This window comes from Toxotes jaculatrix, chromosome 3 (genome assembly GCF_017976425.1).
Source record: "Toxotes jaculatrix isolate fToxJac2 chromosome 3, fToxJac2.pri, whole genome shotgun sequence".
Lineage (NCBI taxonomy): Eukaryota > Metazoa > Chordata > Actinopteri > Toxotidae > Toxotes > Toxotes jaculatrix.
The window spans coordinates 1,096,645-1,115,545 of record NC_054396.1 but is presented as its reverse complement, the minus strand read 5'-3'; the positions used below and the strand labels follow the sequence as shown (position 1 = coordinate 1,115,545).

At 41.0% G+C, this 18,901-nt stretch overlaps 1 protein-coding gene across 1 annotated transcript in view; it reads right to left on the bottom strand.

The window, feature by feature from the left end:
- Window positions 1–18,901, bottom strand: part of cadpsa (Ca2+-dependent activator protein for secretion a) — a 133,458-nt gene that overhangs the window by 82,509 nt on the left and 32,048 nt on the right. The window contains exons 4-6 of the mRNA XM_041033874.1: window positions 7,077–7,157; window positions 6,464–6,700; window positions 3,834–3,955 (exon numbers count right to left, since the gene is read on the bottom strand). Coding sequence (XP_040889808.1) covers window positions 3,834–3,955; window positions 6,464–6,700; window positions 7,077–7,157 — 440 coding nt within the window. The remainder of the gene's footprint in view (window positions 1–3,833; window positions 3,956–6,463; window positions 6,701–7,076; window positions 7,158–18,901) is intronic.

Below are 18,901 nucleotides of genomic sequence, written 5' to 3'. Positions count from 1 at the left end.
AGTAACAATATAAAGGATGGATGAGCAGAGCGTTTCTTTCACTCTCAGTGTAGTAGTGAGTCACCTTCGAGCTGAGGGCTGTGAGTCTTATGAATCACTCTCCATCTCCATTGTTATACGTCTGCTGTGGCAGTTAATGACCCAGTCTGAAAATTATGCAAATGTTTACCAGTTCTTTGAAAACGAATGAGGAACCATTTTAATATTTAACAAGAGCATTTTCAACACAGCCTGAATTTCTATTCTGGTGTCAGGCTACATTACAAGTTAGATAGATGGATTCAGATGCATATGTATGATGAGAGAGATGACACAGCACTGAGAAATGACTGAAGGTGCAGCCTGTGCTTCAACAAGTTGATCATCATTTCACTGTGTTTGGTTGAGTTTTGGTTTGCAGAGTCTTCTAACATGTTCTCTCCATGCTCGCAGTAGAAGCATGTGGCTGTTTTAAATGATAAAGCTCCTGTACACTACCTGTCCAGCAACCAAACTGCAAAGTTAGAAACCATATGGTGAACACAGTGGAGCATTTAGCAGCTAAACAGCCTGTTATTTTTCTCAGGAGTGGGTGGAAACCAAAACAGAGCTAAAATTAGAATGAATATTGGACTTACATTCATTGCATGGCTAGAAATACAGCTCTAAATAAATGTGTGTCTGCTGAATGTGTAAATAAGACTGTCTGCCAAGATGTGCCGCATCAACCATCATTTTTTAGGTTCCTTAATGATAAGATGGCTAAAAGTTAGGAGGTAGGACACACAACAGCTGCAGTGCGTGCTGCTGCGTCTTAAGCCTGTGAACAGATATCTGTGGGGCCTGTGGGGATTTTCATGCACAGCTCTGCAGCGTTTCCTTGTTGTCTGCAGTGATGTGGATGACCTGTGGTTGTGCAGAGCGAAAAATCCGCTTAACATCCCACACACACCTCAGAGGTACTCGCACTGAGCAGAGGACGCAGAAACCCAAGAGAAATGAGTGACCCAAGACAGAGTCGGATAAATGCTGTAGATTGGAGAAGCAGCAAAGGTCAGAGGAGAGAACCACGGAGGCTTTACAGCTGTGCTTCATCTTTTAACCCAGTCTGACATCTGGAGGTTCACTGAGGGAATATCTCTGTACAAATATTGCCAGAGTCACTGACTGCAGAAAAATATGAATGCAGTTACTGTGACATTACCCACAGGTATTAAGCTACCAAACTAGCCACTGTGTTAAGCAAAAATGTAAGTCTGTAGAGGTCGTGGCTGTGATTACTTCAGGATTCATTGCTTGTTCGACACACACAGTCTCTATTTGTCATGTCAACATTAACAGACTTAGTTTTCTGATGTGATTATGAAATAATTCCCCTCTGATCTCAACACTTCATTATCTCATAGCTGACATAAAGCAAACTCCTCCTGATCACTACAGACTCCACTGTGGTAATCCTTTGTAACTGGCAGACAGCAGCGGTCAATTATGTTGTCAGTCACATTTGACATGAGCAGATAACAGTTATTATACTGCAGCGTGCTGACATTGTGTTACTGTTACTGAACAAAATGTCCCTGTAATGTTCCTACAGCGACTGATAATAACACATTAACAGTTTATAGTAGTCAGCAGTGAATTAGGCAAAGTCGCTGCAATATTCCTGAAATGTTCTCTCGGAGACCTTAGATTAGACAGAGAGGATGTAGCACTGGGTCTGCACCAGTGTTGTTGCTGACGTCTAAATCTGTTAGTGGACACTAAGTTTTATTTAACAATTTATTTATTTATTTACATCCAACTTATTTCCTTCATTTCCAAACTGTACTTCTGGAACAGCGCATGACTCACAAAAAAGAAAGTCACGTCAGGTTCATGAGTCCTGGGTAAAATATAAAGCCTGTAATACTGTACAGCCGACACTGACAGCTTTTTTTTTTTTTTTCTTAAATCTATGTCTCTGGCCTACATGAAGGTTTATGTATACACCCGTTACTTTTACTGTTCTCAGTTCTTAGATACAGTTTTTCACAATGACTGAAAAATTAAATGTATTACTAGAATATGAAATAGGATGTAAAAATTGTTGATCATGTACGGGTGCCAAAAATGTTCACAAGCAAAGAGCAGTCCCTTGGTGTACAGAGTCCCTGTAACATCCAGCTCCACTACCTTGGTCATGTTTTACTTATTTCAGTCTTTTTTTAGTTATTTCTTCTTTCACTTTGAAATACTCACCTCTTGTCTCGTTTCAGATTTCTTCACTTGCTGCCCTCATGTGTGTTTACTTGCCAAGCCCTGATGGGACTCACCTGTGTCTCACTGTCTGTCCCTCCTCGTGTATAGAGTCTCTGTGTTCCCTGTCCCCTGAGCCATTTCATCTCAGGTCCTTGTGTTTGGTGTTCCAGCAGTTTTCTGTGTGTGTGTCCTGTTTTGTGCATCTAGTTTAACAGGCCTCTCTGAATTCTGCACCCATAAAGCTACAGTGTTTTTTTTTAGGAATGTAGTGTTTAAGAAATGCCCTGCTGACAGAGATAAGTAATGTTTCCAGCCAGGATCTGGTCTCCTAATGTCGGCCATTTTCCCGTCACTTACTCCCACTGCAGCTTGAACTATTCAACAGTAACAAACAAGACTGAATCACAGAAACAGGAAGTGTAAGAGATGAGACAATGACTGAGTGGCTACCATGGAAACAAGATGTGACCTGTGGTATAACATCTGACACTGAAACATTGGCAGTTTTACTGGCACTGTTACTTAATCATGGAAATAATCACGTAAATGATTTTAAAAAAAGGCAAACTGCTTTGTTAGCTCAGTCAATCATGAAATGAATTGCTCATCCCCTGAGAACACTGCTGAGAATAGATTTTTTCACTAATCAAATTTTATTTTTTTAATTCATATAGCAAGTTCTTACTGCCATGTCACGGAAAGACCAAAAAAACATATCAGACTGTCAGACAATAGTTTCAGCACATTCCACATAACAGTGCTCAGGAACAAATCTGAGCAAGTGTGATGAGTCAGTCCCTGAGCTCCAGCTACATGTGGCGTGAAACAGCATTAGGGATAAGTAGGTTTCATCAGTTGTGCGTGTGAATGTGTGTGTGTGTGTGTGTGTGTGTGTGTGTGTGTGTGTGTGTGTGTGTGTGTGTGTGTGTGTGTGTGTGTGGTTATCCATCCACTGTGTGTGGACTGTGGGGACCTTCTGGTCTCTTCTTATAACTTCAAAGTGCTGTTCAGACCCTGAAACTTGATTTTTGGGTTAAGATTAGTATCAGGTTCATCCAACACCAACCTAAAGGTTGGTGTTGGATGAACAACACATCCAAGCTTGAGATGGATGAGTTACAACAACAGAGACCACATCAGGTTCCAGTCCTGTCAGCCAAGAACAGAGATCTGAAGCTGCAGTGGACACAGGCTCACCAACAATGGACAGATGAAGACTGGGAAAATGTAGCCTGGTCTGATGGATCTGGATTTCTGCTGAGGCTGCAGATGGTAGAGTCAGAGCTTGGCATCAACAGCATGGATTCAACCTGCCTTGTGTCAACAGCCCAGGCTGGTAGTGGTGGTGTGATGGTGTGGGGAATGTTTTCTTGGTTCACTTTGGGCCTTAATACCAATCAGTCATAGTCTGAATGTCACAGTCTGAGTGTTGTTGCTGACCATGTTCATCCCTTCATGGTCACAGTTCACCATCTTCTAATGGCTACTTCCAGCAGGATAATGCCCCATGTCACAAAGCTAGTCATTTCAAACTGCTTTCATGAACATTGTATTATGTATGCATCGCAATAATAGAGAGACCAATGTGTGTGTGTGTGTGTCTGTACTGTACATACGTGGGTTTTGAGGCTTCGGCCTGGTCTGTTTGCAGTTTGTGTCCTCCTTCTACCTCCATGGTGCAGTAAACAATCCTGTTGGGAGCCAATGACTTCAGACCCTGAACCTCCATGATCACCACCTGCAACACACAGATGTCAAACTGTATAAACATAAAAAGCTATGACATTGTTGACACCTCCATAATGTAGTTAGCAGTACTGAAATCCTAAATAAGCCATCAAAGAGTGAGCTGGAGTGGGCAGACTGGAACTTGACACCGAGCCCATTTACAAGTCTAGCCAAGCTATTCACCACATGGTGGTAGTATTGCACAATTGTTTTTAACTGCTTTTCTGTTTTGTTTTTTGTTGTTGTAGTTTTTTTTCTCTTTATGGTTTCGGACTTCAATTCCAAATTAAATGAAAACACCAATGAGGGAAGAGTTAGTTCTCTGTTAGTTCATAAAAGAACTAACAGAGCATACATTGTAGATATACTGTAAATGGTGGCCTGTCATGACCTAAAATGTCATGAGTTTTACATATCTTGCAGATCTGTTGCACATCTTGCTGGCACTGTTCTTGGGAACTTAATGAAAACACTTGAATCAGCTGAGCCTTATCTGATGACATGACTGGACATCTTGAAACTCTTGAACTGGCAAGACCATCTTTAAACTCTGGTGTTCTAAATGTATAATAAGGCAGGATTCTAGCCTCATTTACAAATGTTTTAGGAAAAAAGGCGTTAACATTTTTACTAAGGCTATTGTGTTTCTGTAGTCAGAAACCAGAAGCAAAGGAAACACTGACCACACATGAAGTCGATATTCTTCAAGAGAAAAAAGTTTATTTACATTTGTTCATCTAAACCTGCTTACTTAGCAGACTGATAAAAGCTTGAATTTGTCTGATCTCTCAATAAATTTGGCATCAGTAAGCTTCCATATAGTTCGTCCAGCGGGGTGTAGGAAGGATTGTTGATACCTGAATGAAGCAGAGAATCTAAGCTTGCTGAAACTGAAGCCCATCTTCAGCGAATGTCAACTGAGCCTTTCCAGAGCCCAGAGAGAGATGCCCAGACTGTGGGCAGGTGCTGCCAGGCTCAAGAAAACATCCATTGTACAGAAGATAGAATTTCTCCCACCTTACCCACATTGGATTTTTTTTATACTGGCAGAGATGGAAAAGTGCCTTTTTTTCTCTGGGATGCTAGAAACCATCAACAGAAAGGCAGTAAAATAATCATGGTGCTGCTGGATTGTTATACTCGATTTGATCTTTGTGAAGGATAAACACCCACAGAGGCTGGGCCCAGGTATTGGACAGGTAATTTTCCATCTGAGAGGTGAGTGGACACTGTGCTCTGTCTCCTTTTCCCACTCAACATAGAAATGGACCAGCCTGTCAGCCAATTAAGGTGAGGTTCAAAAAGTCTGTCAGTCAGTAGAAATCCTAAGAAACATCTCACCTCGTTAGCAACTCCAGACACTAATCCTGAGAAACCATCCGTGATTCGTGGGGGAAAAACACTGTGCACTGTGAGGAGGATTAATATGACAGTGGGCTGATTTCAAAATCAAAAGTTTTATTTGCCAGTCCAGGCAACAAGAACGGGTCTTCTTAATGTCTAAACCTCTCAGCTTCCCTCGACCCACCTGACAGTCAGTGCCTTGCTAAAAAGGCCTTTGTGTCACTCAAATTAAAGCTACCCCGTGGAGGTTTCTGGCCACTAGTGAAATGGAGCAATGGCTTTAACATGTGGGTCATAATTTCTTTATATCTTACTCACGAGAACACGGATGACATGATGCTTAAACATTTAAAATGGGCCAGTGAGATGAGACATTCAGGTTTTAAAATCATCTGTAATTATTTCCATTTACAAGGCAGTGGAAGGCCAAGTTCCCAAGTGTAACCATGCAGATTTCCAATGTGTGCTCAGATTTGGGGAGAACAGCTGGTCAAGTCTGTCCCATAATGCATTATGGGACAGGTGAGTACGTCCAGTAAGCTCATGGTTACTCAGAAAGTCTTGCTAATCGAGTATACATCCAGGCATTTCTCATGTACACAAAATCCACATACTACGCAGTTGGAAGGCACTACATACTCATTTTGACGTCACACTTAGTGTGAACAGTACGTTAGTAGGTGGTTCCGAGCACAGCCTCCGTCTTCATGTAAATGTTCAGTGGGGTCAGGACTGGTCTTATTTGGTTTTCAAGTAGTTCTTGCAAAGCTTTGAGGTGTTTGAAGAATGCAGTGGCAAAACACAGCCAGACTTGAATATTCCCACCACACGTTTCACTGTGGGTTTGATAAGCTGCGATATCAGACAATGCTTTGCTGCACAACAAAAGAACGTAGCACTGCACTCACAACAAAGCAACTCCACAATGAAAAAAAAATGGATTAAGCATTTTTATTATAATGACCCTGTGTCCTTTTCTTTAGCGCTGCCCTCCAGACAATTTTACTTTGATTTAGGCAGAAACTTCTCACAAGGATTGTTAATGTTAATTATCTCTTTTACTCAAATATAATATATTTATAAAATATATTTTATAAAACTAAAATAACAAAGCCAAACACCATTAATAAGATATTCAGAACTATCAGATACTGTTTGGAAAACTTTTACGCACCTCTAGGGTGAAGGACAGCACCACGTCAGATTTGGACAGCGTGTTCTCGTCCTCCTGGCCCATGTCCATGATGGACGTGTTGTGACCTCGTTTCAACTTCTGCAGCTTGAACTCTCCACCCTTGGACACCGGCATGCTCTCCAGGTTGGCCATCAGCAGGTTGACAGAAGATCGCAGCTCCTCGATGTACATTGCTTCCATTTCCCTGGAGGCAAACCGAGGGAACCTTCCACCATGCTGACCAAAACAGAACAAGACAGACAACAAACAATTAATAAATGAGCACAACCACAAAATGTCCAAAATAACCTCAGAATATAACAGAAGTAGACTACATGTGTCTACTGTGCTCTACCACCTGCTTAGGTAAGCATATGTCTGAACTCTAAACTCATGTCAAACATTCATAAATCAGTTAATCATGTAAAACATGAAGTATTCTTTCACACATTCAGTGTTAGACGTTTTCCTTGCAAATGGAAATCAGACTGAAATACATCAACAAACCAATATGGAAGGGGAGAGTTCATGTTGTAAGTCTAGAAAAAGTGATGAAATTTTGACACATTAGTGCCGGGGAACTGTGCCATCCATCCACCTTTCTGTCCCTTACCCGAGCGATCTGGTCCGCCATTTGTAGTCGGCCATCCAGCTCTCTTCTGATCTGCGCTGCCTGCTCATCAGGGTTGTCCAACTGTGGAAACAGACACACAATGCACTTCTGAAATGGAACCATGACAATATATATTATAATAAATATATATATATATAGGAAACAATAAGACTCTGACTCAAAGGAAACTTCATTATCATCCATCTAGGACATTGGAAGTCCTGCTGAATCATTTCTTTGAAGTTCTGTTCTCTGTCAGACTTTAGAAGTTTTTGTTTTTTTTTCACGTCACCGTCCATCACATCCTCCTGCAGAGAAGCCTCCCCATAGCATGATGCTGCCACCACCTGACTTCACGCTGAGGATGGTGCTTTTTCAGCTAAACATAGCGTTCATAATGGTATTCAAAATGCTCATATGTGCTTTCATCAGACCACAGACCTTTCTGCCACTTTTCCTTGATTTACTCTGCAGTTTTTAATCAGTGGATCAGTTCTAAATATTGGTGAGGGAAACACATCATCAGGATAAGCAACTTGTTTTACCTTGCCATGCTGTTCTAACTTGAAAAACCATTTGCAATGATCCGTTTGGGTTAAACGGTTGTGGTTGTTCATGGATCATTTCAGAACCCATATCCAAACCACTCCCAACCCCACCCCCACCCACCCACTGTGAATTCCACAAAGAAATGATAGGGGTCATCATGCTTTCCTTAATATTTTATGTAACACACTAAAACATACAATTTTAGAATTTTTTAGAATCACCGTTTACTGACCAAAGCGACAAGCTGAGATCTGTGATTTTAGCTGAAACAAGCCTCAGTTTACTGTATAACCCAATACCAACCTAAAAGAGTCTAAGTGTTTGTATTGTTGTACCTTAGTAAGTCTCACTTTGATAGTATTTTGGAATTTCTCTCAACTGGCCAACAAGAATACGTTCAAGACTATTTAGCACATGTAGTTAAGGACAGTGAGAGTAGCAGAGCTCTATCTGACTACATCTTATTGTATCTTACTGTTATCTGTGATAGCAGAAGGATGTTGGATAGGCTCTGACTTCTTACTTTTAAGAACCAGGCAGAGAAGGCAGGTAAAGAAGTCTGATGTCATTGTTCTCTCTCTCTCTCTCTCTCACACACACACACACACACACACACACACAAACATACACGCTCTCACCCGTCTGTCCCTGCCATTGATTTTCTCCCACTGGCTACATTAACATCTCGCCAGAACATCCACCCCTGCTGCTACCACTGACTACCGTGATATGCACCACAGAATTTACACATCAAAAAGTGTGCACAGCAACACTGTGCATGCACTGCCATGTTGTTATTGTCTCCCTCTGATATCCAGAGAGGAAGCAACACACACTCACAACACATACAAGACAGTGAGCCTGGTGCGTCAGATTGAAGGCATGAATGATTTTTCTTCTTTTTTTTTTCTTCTCATATTAAAGTTGCAGAGTAAAAAAAAAAAATACTGAATTTCACTGTCACTCAAATCCCAATCTCAGCCTTCACTGAACAATTTGAGTCTGGGCTTGTCTCTCCCAGAAGCTGCAGGCTGTCCTTTACCTAAAAATACCCTCAAAGAAGTGATGAAATTACCTGCTTTTCTGTCTGCTTCATCTACTTCAAGTCTCTCATTTTCATCTATTATTATCACATGTCCTTGGTCCCTGAGGTAGCACTACCTCCAGTTCAGACGAGCACTCTGGGCAGTGTCCGTGTTTGGGCTGGTTGCTATGTTCGAGTCTTTGTGGTTGCTTACTGGACCTGCACAGAGGAAGTTAGGCTTTGTTCATACTGCCATATTAGACATGGGCAGCTGCAGACATGTGTGTGGACAGCAGGCATGGACGGGGTTCTATACATACTACAGTAAGGGGTCTTATGCAGATGCCTTCCACACCTGTGCACAACAAGATGGCGATCTAGCAAGAGGAAAAAAAAAGGGATCCTTTGTTTGTTGTCTTTGGCTGAACGACAATAAGAAGTCAAAAAGAGAGTGTGTGACAGCTTAGTGAGAATAGGACCAAGGAAGTGGAATTCAAATACTGTACCTGAAACATGCATCCAGTTTGCTTTTCTTGCACATGAATAGTAGACGCTTGTTCCAAAGTTTAACTGTCCTCACCGCAAGGTCTGTTACCCCCTCAAGGTAAAAGGATTGCTTGTAATATGATACTAATTAATTTATGTTATACAGAGCAAATATTCTCCAATTTAGATTCCTGGCTGACTGCCTTCAGTCTAAACTCCTGATATTAGCTTAAATCATTCTTAAACTGTATCAGTTGCGCCCACCTTTATTTTGAGAGAAATTTGTCAAAAGTTCTTCTACCTCAGTTTGTTTTCTCTCCCTTTCCTTTCTCTCTTTTCTTGTTGGCTCTCTGAACTTGCTTTCTTGGGGAAGACATGACTCACAACAGGTGCTCCAGCCTCCAGCTCCAGCTCAGCTGCCGCTTGGCTGGACTCTGTGGACTAAACCATTTGGTGCTTTTTTGTAAGGGGTGAGAGGGGCATCGGGGCATGCTCTAACTCATCTGTCATGTGTTTGATCATCAGACACAGGGATTTCTTCAGGTAGGTAACACAAATGATTTGTTGCGGTACACTGTTAAGGGCTGGGGAATGGTTTTCTGTTATAACTACAACCAGACAGGAGAGGGCGCTAACAGGCTGGTGAGTGATGACATAATAAGCCTGGGCTTAATGTGTCTCATGTTCTTTCAGAGAAAACATTTGAGCTCATGCTGCCTCAAACCAAGAGATGGTTTCATAGTCTTATATCAGTTTACATCAATATATTGGGCACAAGAAAATTTAAAACATATAAAGAATGAATATTCTCCTCTGTGTTTTCTTATTGTACACTGTATATTGGACATTAGGCGTCTGGTTTATTTTGAACACTAATTTGTAGCTGAACCCCCTTCACCATTTCACACCTACTGAGTGATTTAATATTGTATATGTTGGCAAGTAACAGCTAAACGTGGATTATTTTTATTATTATTGTTGTTTTTTTGAATGGTCATGATATGCATTTTATTTTTGCTCATTCTATTTCCATAACAACATTGTCTATCCTAACAAACAGTGTGTGACTTTACACTGTACTGCTGTTCACTTCATGCTTGCTTCGCTTTGCAGTGAATTATGTTTATAGGATAATGTGTTGTGTTGCCAAAGTTGGTAAATGGCTGTACACTTTATAAGACTGTCTTTCCTCTTGATGGTGGTCTCAAGTGAATCCAGTTCTGTGGAGTGTAATAAACCCCTCAACAAAATATTAAGTTCCCTGTGGAGTCTTCATCAGCGGGGAACAAAATGGGAGACTATTGAAAACCTCCCAAAAACAGAGCCAGTCATTCTACGGTCTCTTGTGTACCTACAAATATGTTAAAACAGATTTATTTTTCAAATGGTGAAGTGAAATGATAATCGTAACTGTCGCCATGTCAAGCGGTGTCAGACCAGAAAATATGTCTTGTTCTGGAGAACTTAGACAACTAACAATCAAATAAACAGGAACATTTCTCAAGTTCTCTTTAGTTAAATCATATGTTGACATTTGCAAGGACACATCCTGAAGGAGGGCAGAGCCGATGTCTGATGACAGCCTCACCTCACACAGAAGATGAATAAGTGCGCCTCTCCAGGCCTCAGCATACTTCAAAAGAAGTCTTTGTCAGATCATCTAATGGTGTCTCCCCAGTGGCTGAGTGACTGTGGGTGGCTGTGACTTTTTGAGAGAGACAACCTGACAATCACGTCCATGTTACACAGTGACTGGTCAGGTGTGTGTGTAGTAGTGACTTTTTTAGACTTTAATTACACTAGAATTAGATTAGAAGGTTTGAACTCCTGTTATTCTTCAATCAGCTTTTTCTGTCATACCCCTCTGTGTAATTCCATGTTGGATTGGTTAACAGGACAGATGTCCCACCTACAAATGATTCTGATTGGACAGACTCTGCTCCATGAAGCAAGCAACATTTCTGACCAACACATTCTGTCTACATGAAATCCACATCATAATGAGTGTGGTTCCTGGGTGTAAAAAAAACATGCTTGCTATACTAGTTCATTTTCAATGTTTTCCATCCAGTGCAGACAAACATAGGTTGGTTGATTGGTATCCAACGTCCAGAATACGGAATCAAGACATCAGAGGAGGGACGTGTGCTACATGTGTGCAGCGATCATTTTACTGTGAACGACTACTCATCAGAGGAAAGCTGTATCTTTTTGGTGTAGAAGGTGGGTTTGATGAGTGAGTTCCAAATACTTGTTATTGAAAACAGGCATGTGTTGCTTTATAGTCTTTCCTGATGCAAATGCCTAATTAATTTGCAATGAAGTATGTAAAGCATCATTCTGTAAGTTACATCAGGACCTCAGCATCATCCATATCCTACGAGACTTACAACATGGCAGTTGGTAATGTTCATGTTTAATGTTATTATCCACGCATTAAGAATTTGGTGGAATGATCCTTTAACAAAAAAGGACTTTCATTTAAGTTTCTAGTGAGTCTGTCGATCTCCCATTTGACTTGTGAGGGCACTGTGCCTGGAGATGGTGATGATGGGGACAGGTGGAGTGTTTGGGTCAGTGAGCTGAGTTCAGTTCTTCAGCTGAGGAACTCTGCCTCACAGAGTTTCTGCTTCAATAACTAACAGACAGTCTGAACCAGTTGTCATGACTACTGGTTTCCCCCTGTCGGATTCGTAATGGCCATTTCTGATGCACACATACACACACGTACGAAGCATCAGCAGAATGTTTTGACAATCAGTGCACAATATTAAATTCTATGTTCTCTTAAACTCATCATTTATTCCTGCAAATGATTAATTTAAGAGCACAAATGATCATAATGGAAACTGTCATGCTTTAAGTGTTTAACAGACAAAACTCCTTTTAGATACACACATCTCAGACCAAAATCCTAATGAAGTTGTCCTCCACCGAAGCAGTCCATGCAGATTGTCCATGACAATCTGAGGAAACAAGGACAAACTACACTACAGTGACAACCAATTATCAACTCATAATCCTGAAATCCTACGCAAACAGAAATATTTCCCAGCTGTATGTGTTAAATATACTTTGGTTTTTTGGGTTTTTTTGTTTTTGTTTTTGTTTTTCTTGCAAAAAGAGGCTAAAAAGGAAATTTTTATATTTAACCATACCTACACCTTCCACCATCCTTAATTCTCTTCAGTTGTCTCTTCAGTTACTTATTGAATCCATTGTTAACATAAACATATTAATTAGCGCAGTTCCATGCAGTTCTTCTTTACTGTGGTTTAATGCATTTATCTTGAGCGGTTTGTTAAAACAAGAGGAATTTGCCATGCACAACAGAGATATTCACTTTATATTTTAGGTAAAGTACAGGTGAAACTAGTTGCATTAATAATTTCTCTTTTCCTTTTGAGTGTCCTAATGAGTATGCCAGTGAGTCAACATAATCAATACAAAGACAATGGACATGTTGAAATGTTGGGTCCAGAGTTGTCATAGCAGGAGATCACAAGGGTGAGCATTCTACAACCACAGCATTAATATCTAACTTTAAAGTGCTCTGGATGCTACTGGATGTACCGCATTGTTCAGAACAACACAGTAGCTTAGTCAGAGTGGATGACTTAGAGGACTTCCTCAACTTCTACATCTAAAAGTGTGTAATGGAGGAGGATCTCAACAGCCCGGGTAATCAGATCACCAACCCAGCCAAACACAAAGTGCACCCAGCAAGCTACTTTAACATGAGCTACTTTATCTCCCTTCCCTGCTTGCCAAATGCCTTGGGTTGAGTTAGAACTCCAAGTGTGCAACCACAGGTTTTTCCGTTCCAAGTCTTTATTTTTTCAATCATGAAAAAAGCCCCTCCAGAGTCACGGAAAGAGGACTCTAAAACTGTTTCAGCAGGCTGAGTGGTACCTGTCATGACTGGCAAACTGACCTTTATCAGGTGTCAAATTGCACCTTTAGAAAGTTCACATATATTGTAGAAGAGTAGAGTGACAACACCTGCAGCATCTGTCAGTCAACCCTGGGCAGGTAGCTAATGTCAACTTTAGCTTTAGCAGAAATCACACCGGGCCCCAACTCCCTCTGCTCGAAGGAAAGAAAATTAATAAGAAATGAACAGCTACATACTGCATAACAAATCATATCAAATCTGCGCTCAATCAAAATTAGATTTTCGCTGTCTCAGACTGTATCAGATTAGCTGAGAACTGCAATGTGTGCAGTTTTTATCGATTGCACACCCTGACTGTCCTGAGATCCCTCCCTGTATTCTATTTATATCCACTAATCTATTTTCGGTGAGTGTCCTTATAGATGTATGTCAATAACAGTGATGCAACACCATGATGTGTCTGAAAAATAAATTCTCTATAAACTATTGAGGTTGTATTACTGGTATGTAGGGAGTGATGACACAGCACATGTGTTTTCATATACGCTGAATAGTCTGACACTGAATTCTGCTTCAGAAACTCACAACACATCTGTTTTCTTTCCATCAGGCACGATGGAACGTGCATTGAGTAAGAGATTTCTATAACAACTGAACACACAAATATGTGACTTTAGATATGAATTATTTTAATTTAGCCAGTGCAAAAGTATGTTAACCATGTTGAGAATGAGAACCTGTACTGTACTCTACCTGGTCCAAACCTTTCCAATTAAACCAAGAGCACTGATAGAGCTCCATCATCGGCTTCAACATTTGATTATATTAGCAACCTCACTGCTTTCTAATTTTCTCCTCCTCTGTTTTCCTCTCTCAATTGATTTTAAACAAGTTGTTATCTCCTCTGGATGGATTAACAGGCCCCAAACCCTGATTTGGTGATTAAAAGAAAAGCAATCACTCTGTCCTTAATTCAAATAAGGGGGACGACAGTTGGCATGGAACAGGAAGGGGGAGGGTGGATGAACAGTAGCCTCTGTGTACAGTTGCCATGGCAACCACATACAAGAGGATAAAGGGCACTGGGGAGTGTTTGCGCATCTTTGCATGTGTGTATCTGTCTGGCGTTGACGTGCACACAACCCTTTAAATGTTTCAGGAATGAGTTTAAGGTGTGTCATCATATCAGTACACATTTTACATTTCCTCTTCCCTCACAAACACACGCTGACAGTGCTGAGGCTCAACCACGGAGATGCTGAAGGGCTCTGTTTGACCAGGACAGCAGCAGCTCTTCAAAGAGGCAGTTGTGGGCTATTTGCTCTCTCCTGCACCATTTGTGTTATCTGAACAAATACGCACAGAGAATTCAAGGGTTTCACAGCAATGCTGTGCGATTGAACTGGATTATCAACCTCAGCACACCACAGTCCCACCCCGTCTTGTTTACCTTTCAAGAACAGCAAGCTGGGAGAGCATTTACATAAACAGAATCAGGAAAAGAAAAAAAAATAAAACAAAACTTGAGCTTACCAAGCTGTGGGACACTGCAGGTAAAGGCAGGACTCACATCTTGTATAAATTGGAAGTGCTGTTGAATGATGTGTGGATGGTGGAAGGTGACAGGGCCTGCACCCATAAGGGTCTCACAGTGCTGTCATGGTGTCATGGTTTTCCAGCCCATCTTAGAAAGACAGAATTTCTGGTATTATACTGGAGATTAAAAATAATGGAAACTGTTCACGCCAGTTCAATTTGAAAGAGCAATAACCAATGGGGAGACTCCAACACTCTACTGACTGACCACTGGTGTAACTTCATGTCTCAGAGACTCATAGGACAGACCCTGCTGTTACATTCCACAGTTTTTTTTTCACTGTGACTCATTCAGAGTATACAGAGAGACTGTTTCCGACAAGCAAAAATTGTAGTTTGGGTGAACTGACCCTTTTAATTAATCCCTGAAATCACCATTGATTCTTCCTCTATTGATCCACGTTGCTGATTGTTTCAGCATCCTCCATACTTTCCAGTGTGTTGTCTCCCGTCTGTTGTGACCAGTTAGAGGCTTTCAGTGGACGCCGACTCCACCACAGCCCTAATGACTAAAACCCATCCGATAAAAAGGAAAGAACCCTCTCTGTTCTTCCCTCACTACATATCCGCTGCGTTGGCCTGCAATTCAATTTGTCTCCCGGCTCCAGCCATCATTACTGCCAAAGGCACATTCATCACAAGAGATTCGCCTCGCTTTTTGACCTCGCTGCTCTTTATATGATGTGCGCAGTTTGTTAGAGAACAATCATCTCGTTTGCTGCTCTGAGGCGTTCACTGGGCTGTTTGAAGCAACATTAGCGCTGCAACATGCATGTAGGTTTCTTGCAAACAACAACCATTAACAGACATGGATGCATTTTATGTATAAATGCAATGCACAACATTGAATTCATACACGCATTTATTAACTTGTCTTTTTGGGGTTTTTTTTTTTTTTTTTTTGGTCACTGCAAATATTTAAATTTATTTCCATGACAGATGAGGTCCAGCTACAGTGTAGCCATAAACAACCATAACCAACAATTTCTTTCCGGTTTCAAATTTCCCCTGTGGGTCAAAACTAATTCCATGTGATTTTAATGATTTTATGGTTACACATCTTGATCTGAAAATAAAAAATGTCAGTAGTTATGTTTCCATCCACCTGTTTTTATTTTATTGTAAAACACACACCCCACTCCACCAGGAAGTGGGGTGTGTGTAAACTATGCTACATATTAAAAATACATCCATCACGCAGCATTAGCTGTGAGTCAGTTTAAGAAAGTAAACCTTGATTTGCCTGCTGCTTGAGGCAAAGACGAAAATAAAAGCTTCCAATAAGTTTCATGAATATACATCATCTTTCTGAATGTCATCATTTCTGTATGAGACCTAATAACATAAACAACATACACACCATGAGTAAAAAGAAAAGAGAAAGATTCATCTCTGCTGAATTCATTTGTGTGTTTCGTTTTATTCTCCTATTTTCTAATCTAAAAATGTTAAATTTTACATCATCTATTTTAGAACAAACATCACGAACACAATACAATCCTGACATTTCTGAGAAACAGAAATAGTGTGAACCTCAAACAGACTAGTATTCAACAACTAACAACAGGGCTCAGTACCAGACAAAACGGCTTGTTAGGATGTAGAGTTTTTTTCAGCAAACTTTAATAGAGCACATCTGAATGTCTAAGAAATAGAGACATTTAGTACATGGTTCATTATGCATGGGCCAGACAGCAATCACTCCACTAATGAGGGGAGCAACATGTTGCTTTGAAAGACGGTGGTGGTGGGGGGGGGGGGGGGGGGGGGGTTCTGGCTCTTCTTCAAAAGCATCCAACCCGAGCCACAGGCGGCAAAGGATGACAGGAGGGGGGGACAAGTCCTATTCCAGCTGCCTTAACCTACATCCTTTCTTAACTGGTTCCAGCTGGGGTCATCTTCAGGGTACACATACGCTGCATTGGCCTACTGCGTAGTATCAAAGTCAAGACATAAGCTTGTGTGGCAAAGAATGCTTCAGCATCAGCAGCTCGGTTGGGGAGGGATTTCCGAGCTCACAGTGTGGATTAAAGGATAACCTCATGCAGTGTGCCGTGGGTTTGGATTTGAATGCTTGTTCAAATGATGCCCGTGAGTGAGACGGACAGAAAATATATATATATTTGTGCAGAAGTTACTTACATCATGTTATCTTTTAACCCAGCGAGTCATCTGTCAGCACTTTCAGGAGGCTCTACATGATGTGGAATTATTTGACTTTGACTTTGAGGAACAGCAGCTCCTGTCGAACTGAAGCCTCAAAAATCATTGCCATCTCTGCTCCCAGTGAAAGCCCTGTTAGAGAGTAACCATATGCCTGGGAGATTAGTTATTTAACTGTGGATTGGTACTGTTGGATTTTAATTGGCAGTTATTAACCACAGAGAGCAGCTCCTGCACCAAGAAGCCAATATTTACTCTCAGCGCTGATAACTGGAAAACACAACTGGCTCATTTAGTAGAAATGTCTTTCTTTGTTGTAATGCCTGGGCATCCCTTCCTGTCTGTCTCCTTCTAATCACCATCCTTGTTTAAACTCTCTCATCCTCCTCTCTTTCCATTTCACACGCCCTCCCATAACCGCAGTCCCTTTTCCTGTCCTCTGTCTCTTTTCTGTACACTCTTCTCTTTTCTGCAGGGACCTGAGAGTGACTTTATGAACCTTAAACCCCGATTTCACCATAAATGAAAGAATTTAGCATTTTATACCTGGACATCGTTACGTAAAGACAACTGAAAAAATAAAAACACGTCTGAAACTGCGGTAATAATTGTCAGAAAATCTTTACTTCACACTACTGTTTATTAGTGTTACCATGGCAGCAAGAGTCCGGTATACTTGCTGGTACAGTCCTACAGGTTGTATTATTGTTACCCAGGCAAAGAAGTTCATAGTCTAACTTGGATGCAGTCTGTTAATAAAGGTCCATTCAAAAATAGTAAATAATGAAGTTACTGGTACTTTTTTCACAGCAGTTCCATCAGTTCAATATGTTCACTCCACAGAGAAAGCACTGCTGCACTGAGTTTATCTTTTTAATGGAACCACTGTTTCTCTGCGTCCATTTTGTTAAACGTCACACTTTCTACAGAAGTTTCACATTAAAAGCTTTTCAGGAAATGGAGTACGTTATCTGTGTTCCAGCTCCCTGCTACATAAATCTGAGAGGGTTCTGAGTAAAGACGCAAATATAAGCACAGTCAGAGATGTCAGTGCACCTTCGAGACACTACGTTTAGAAACTATATTCACTGCAAAGAGCAACAAAAACAACAGAAGACCAGAAAACTGGAGGCTTCTTACTAAAATATGATAAATATGATCAAAAGAAAAAAAAAAAAGCCAGTCATCCTGTCATTTCATGTAAAGTGCTCCACAGACCACCTTACAATTTATGGTAGATGAGTATAAACTTATGACTCATGACTAGCCCCTAAGGGGGCTATTTTTTGAACTCTTTAGTGGACTTTTGGACATTTTTTAGTTTAAGCTTTGGTTATAGTTCCTGTTTTATTTTGAAATTTCTGCCCTTGTGTATCTGGTCTTGTTGTACTTCCTGTCTTTGTCTTGTTTCCCGCTTTTGTCATTGTTTTCCCCGCCCTAATTGGTTCCACCTGTTCCCCTTACCCGTGTGTGTATATATAGTCTGCGTTTCCCTTTGTCTAGTGTCAGTTCGTTTTTTGTCTCATGGTTTTTGTCTCATGTTTCATCCCATGCTTTTGTCTCAGACCTTTGCCACGTCTCGTTCCTCGTCTTGCCTCTCGTATTGTTTCCCCAGTCAGGTTGTGTATTTATTTGTTACTTTGTTTCTTGTTTTGTTCCTGGTTTAGTCATTTTCCTCGTAAGAGAGATTTTGTGTTCTAGTTTTGGTAACTTTTGTTTTAGTGCTTTTTCCCCCTTTATGGGTGATCTTTGTTTGTTACTTTGTCCCGTCACTTTGCCTTCCTCCTCCGTGAGTGATTTTTTGTTTGTTAACTTTGTTTGAATAAATAACTATTATTTTTGACTACATCTGAGGGGTCTTGCGTTTGGGTCCTAGTCCTTGCCTCCTCCAGTGTTGACAGAACGAACTGACCAGAATGGACCCAGCAGACCCCATCACAGAGACGGACTTGAAACTCAAGTTCTTGTCCATGTCCAAGGATTATCTAGAAATGAGAGCTGTTAGTGAAGAGCTTTCTGAGACCTCTCCCCGTCTTAGCAGGCTGTTTGAGCTAATGCAGCCCGGAACTACCAATGGGAGTGGAATTGGGGTAGGAAAATGCTCCGCGACCT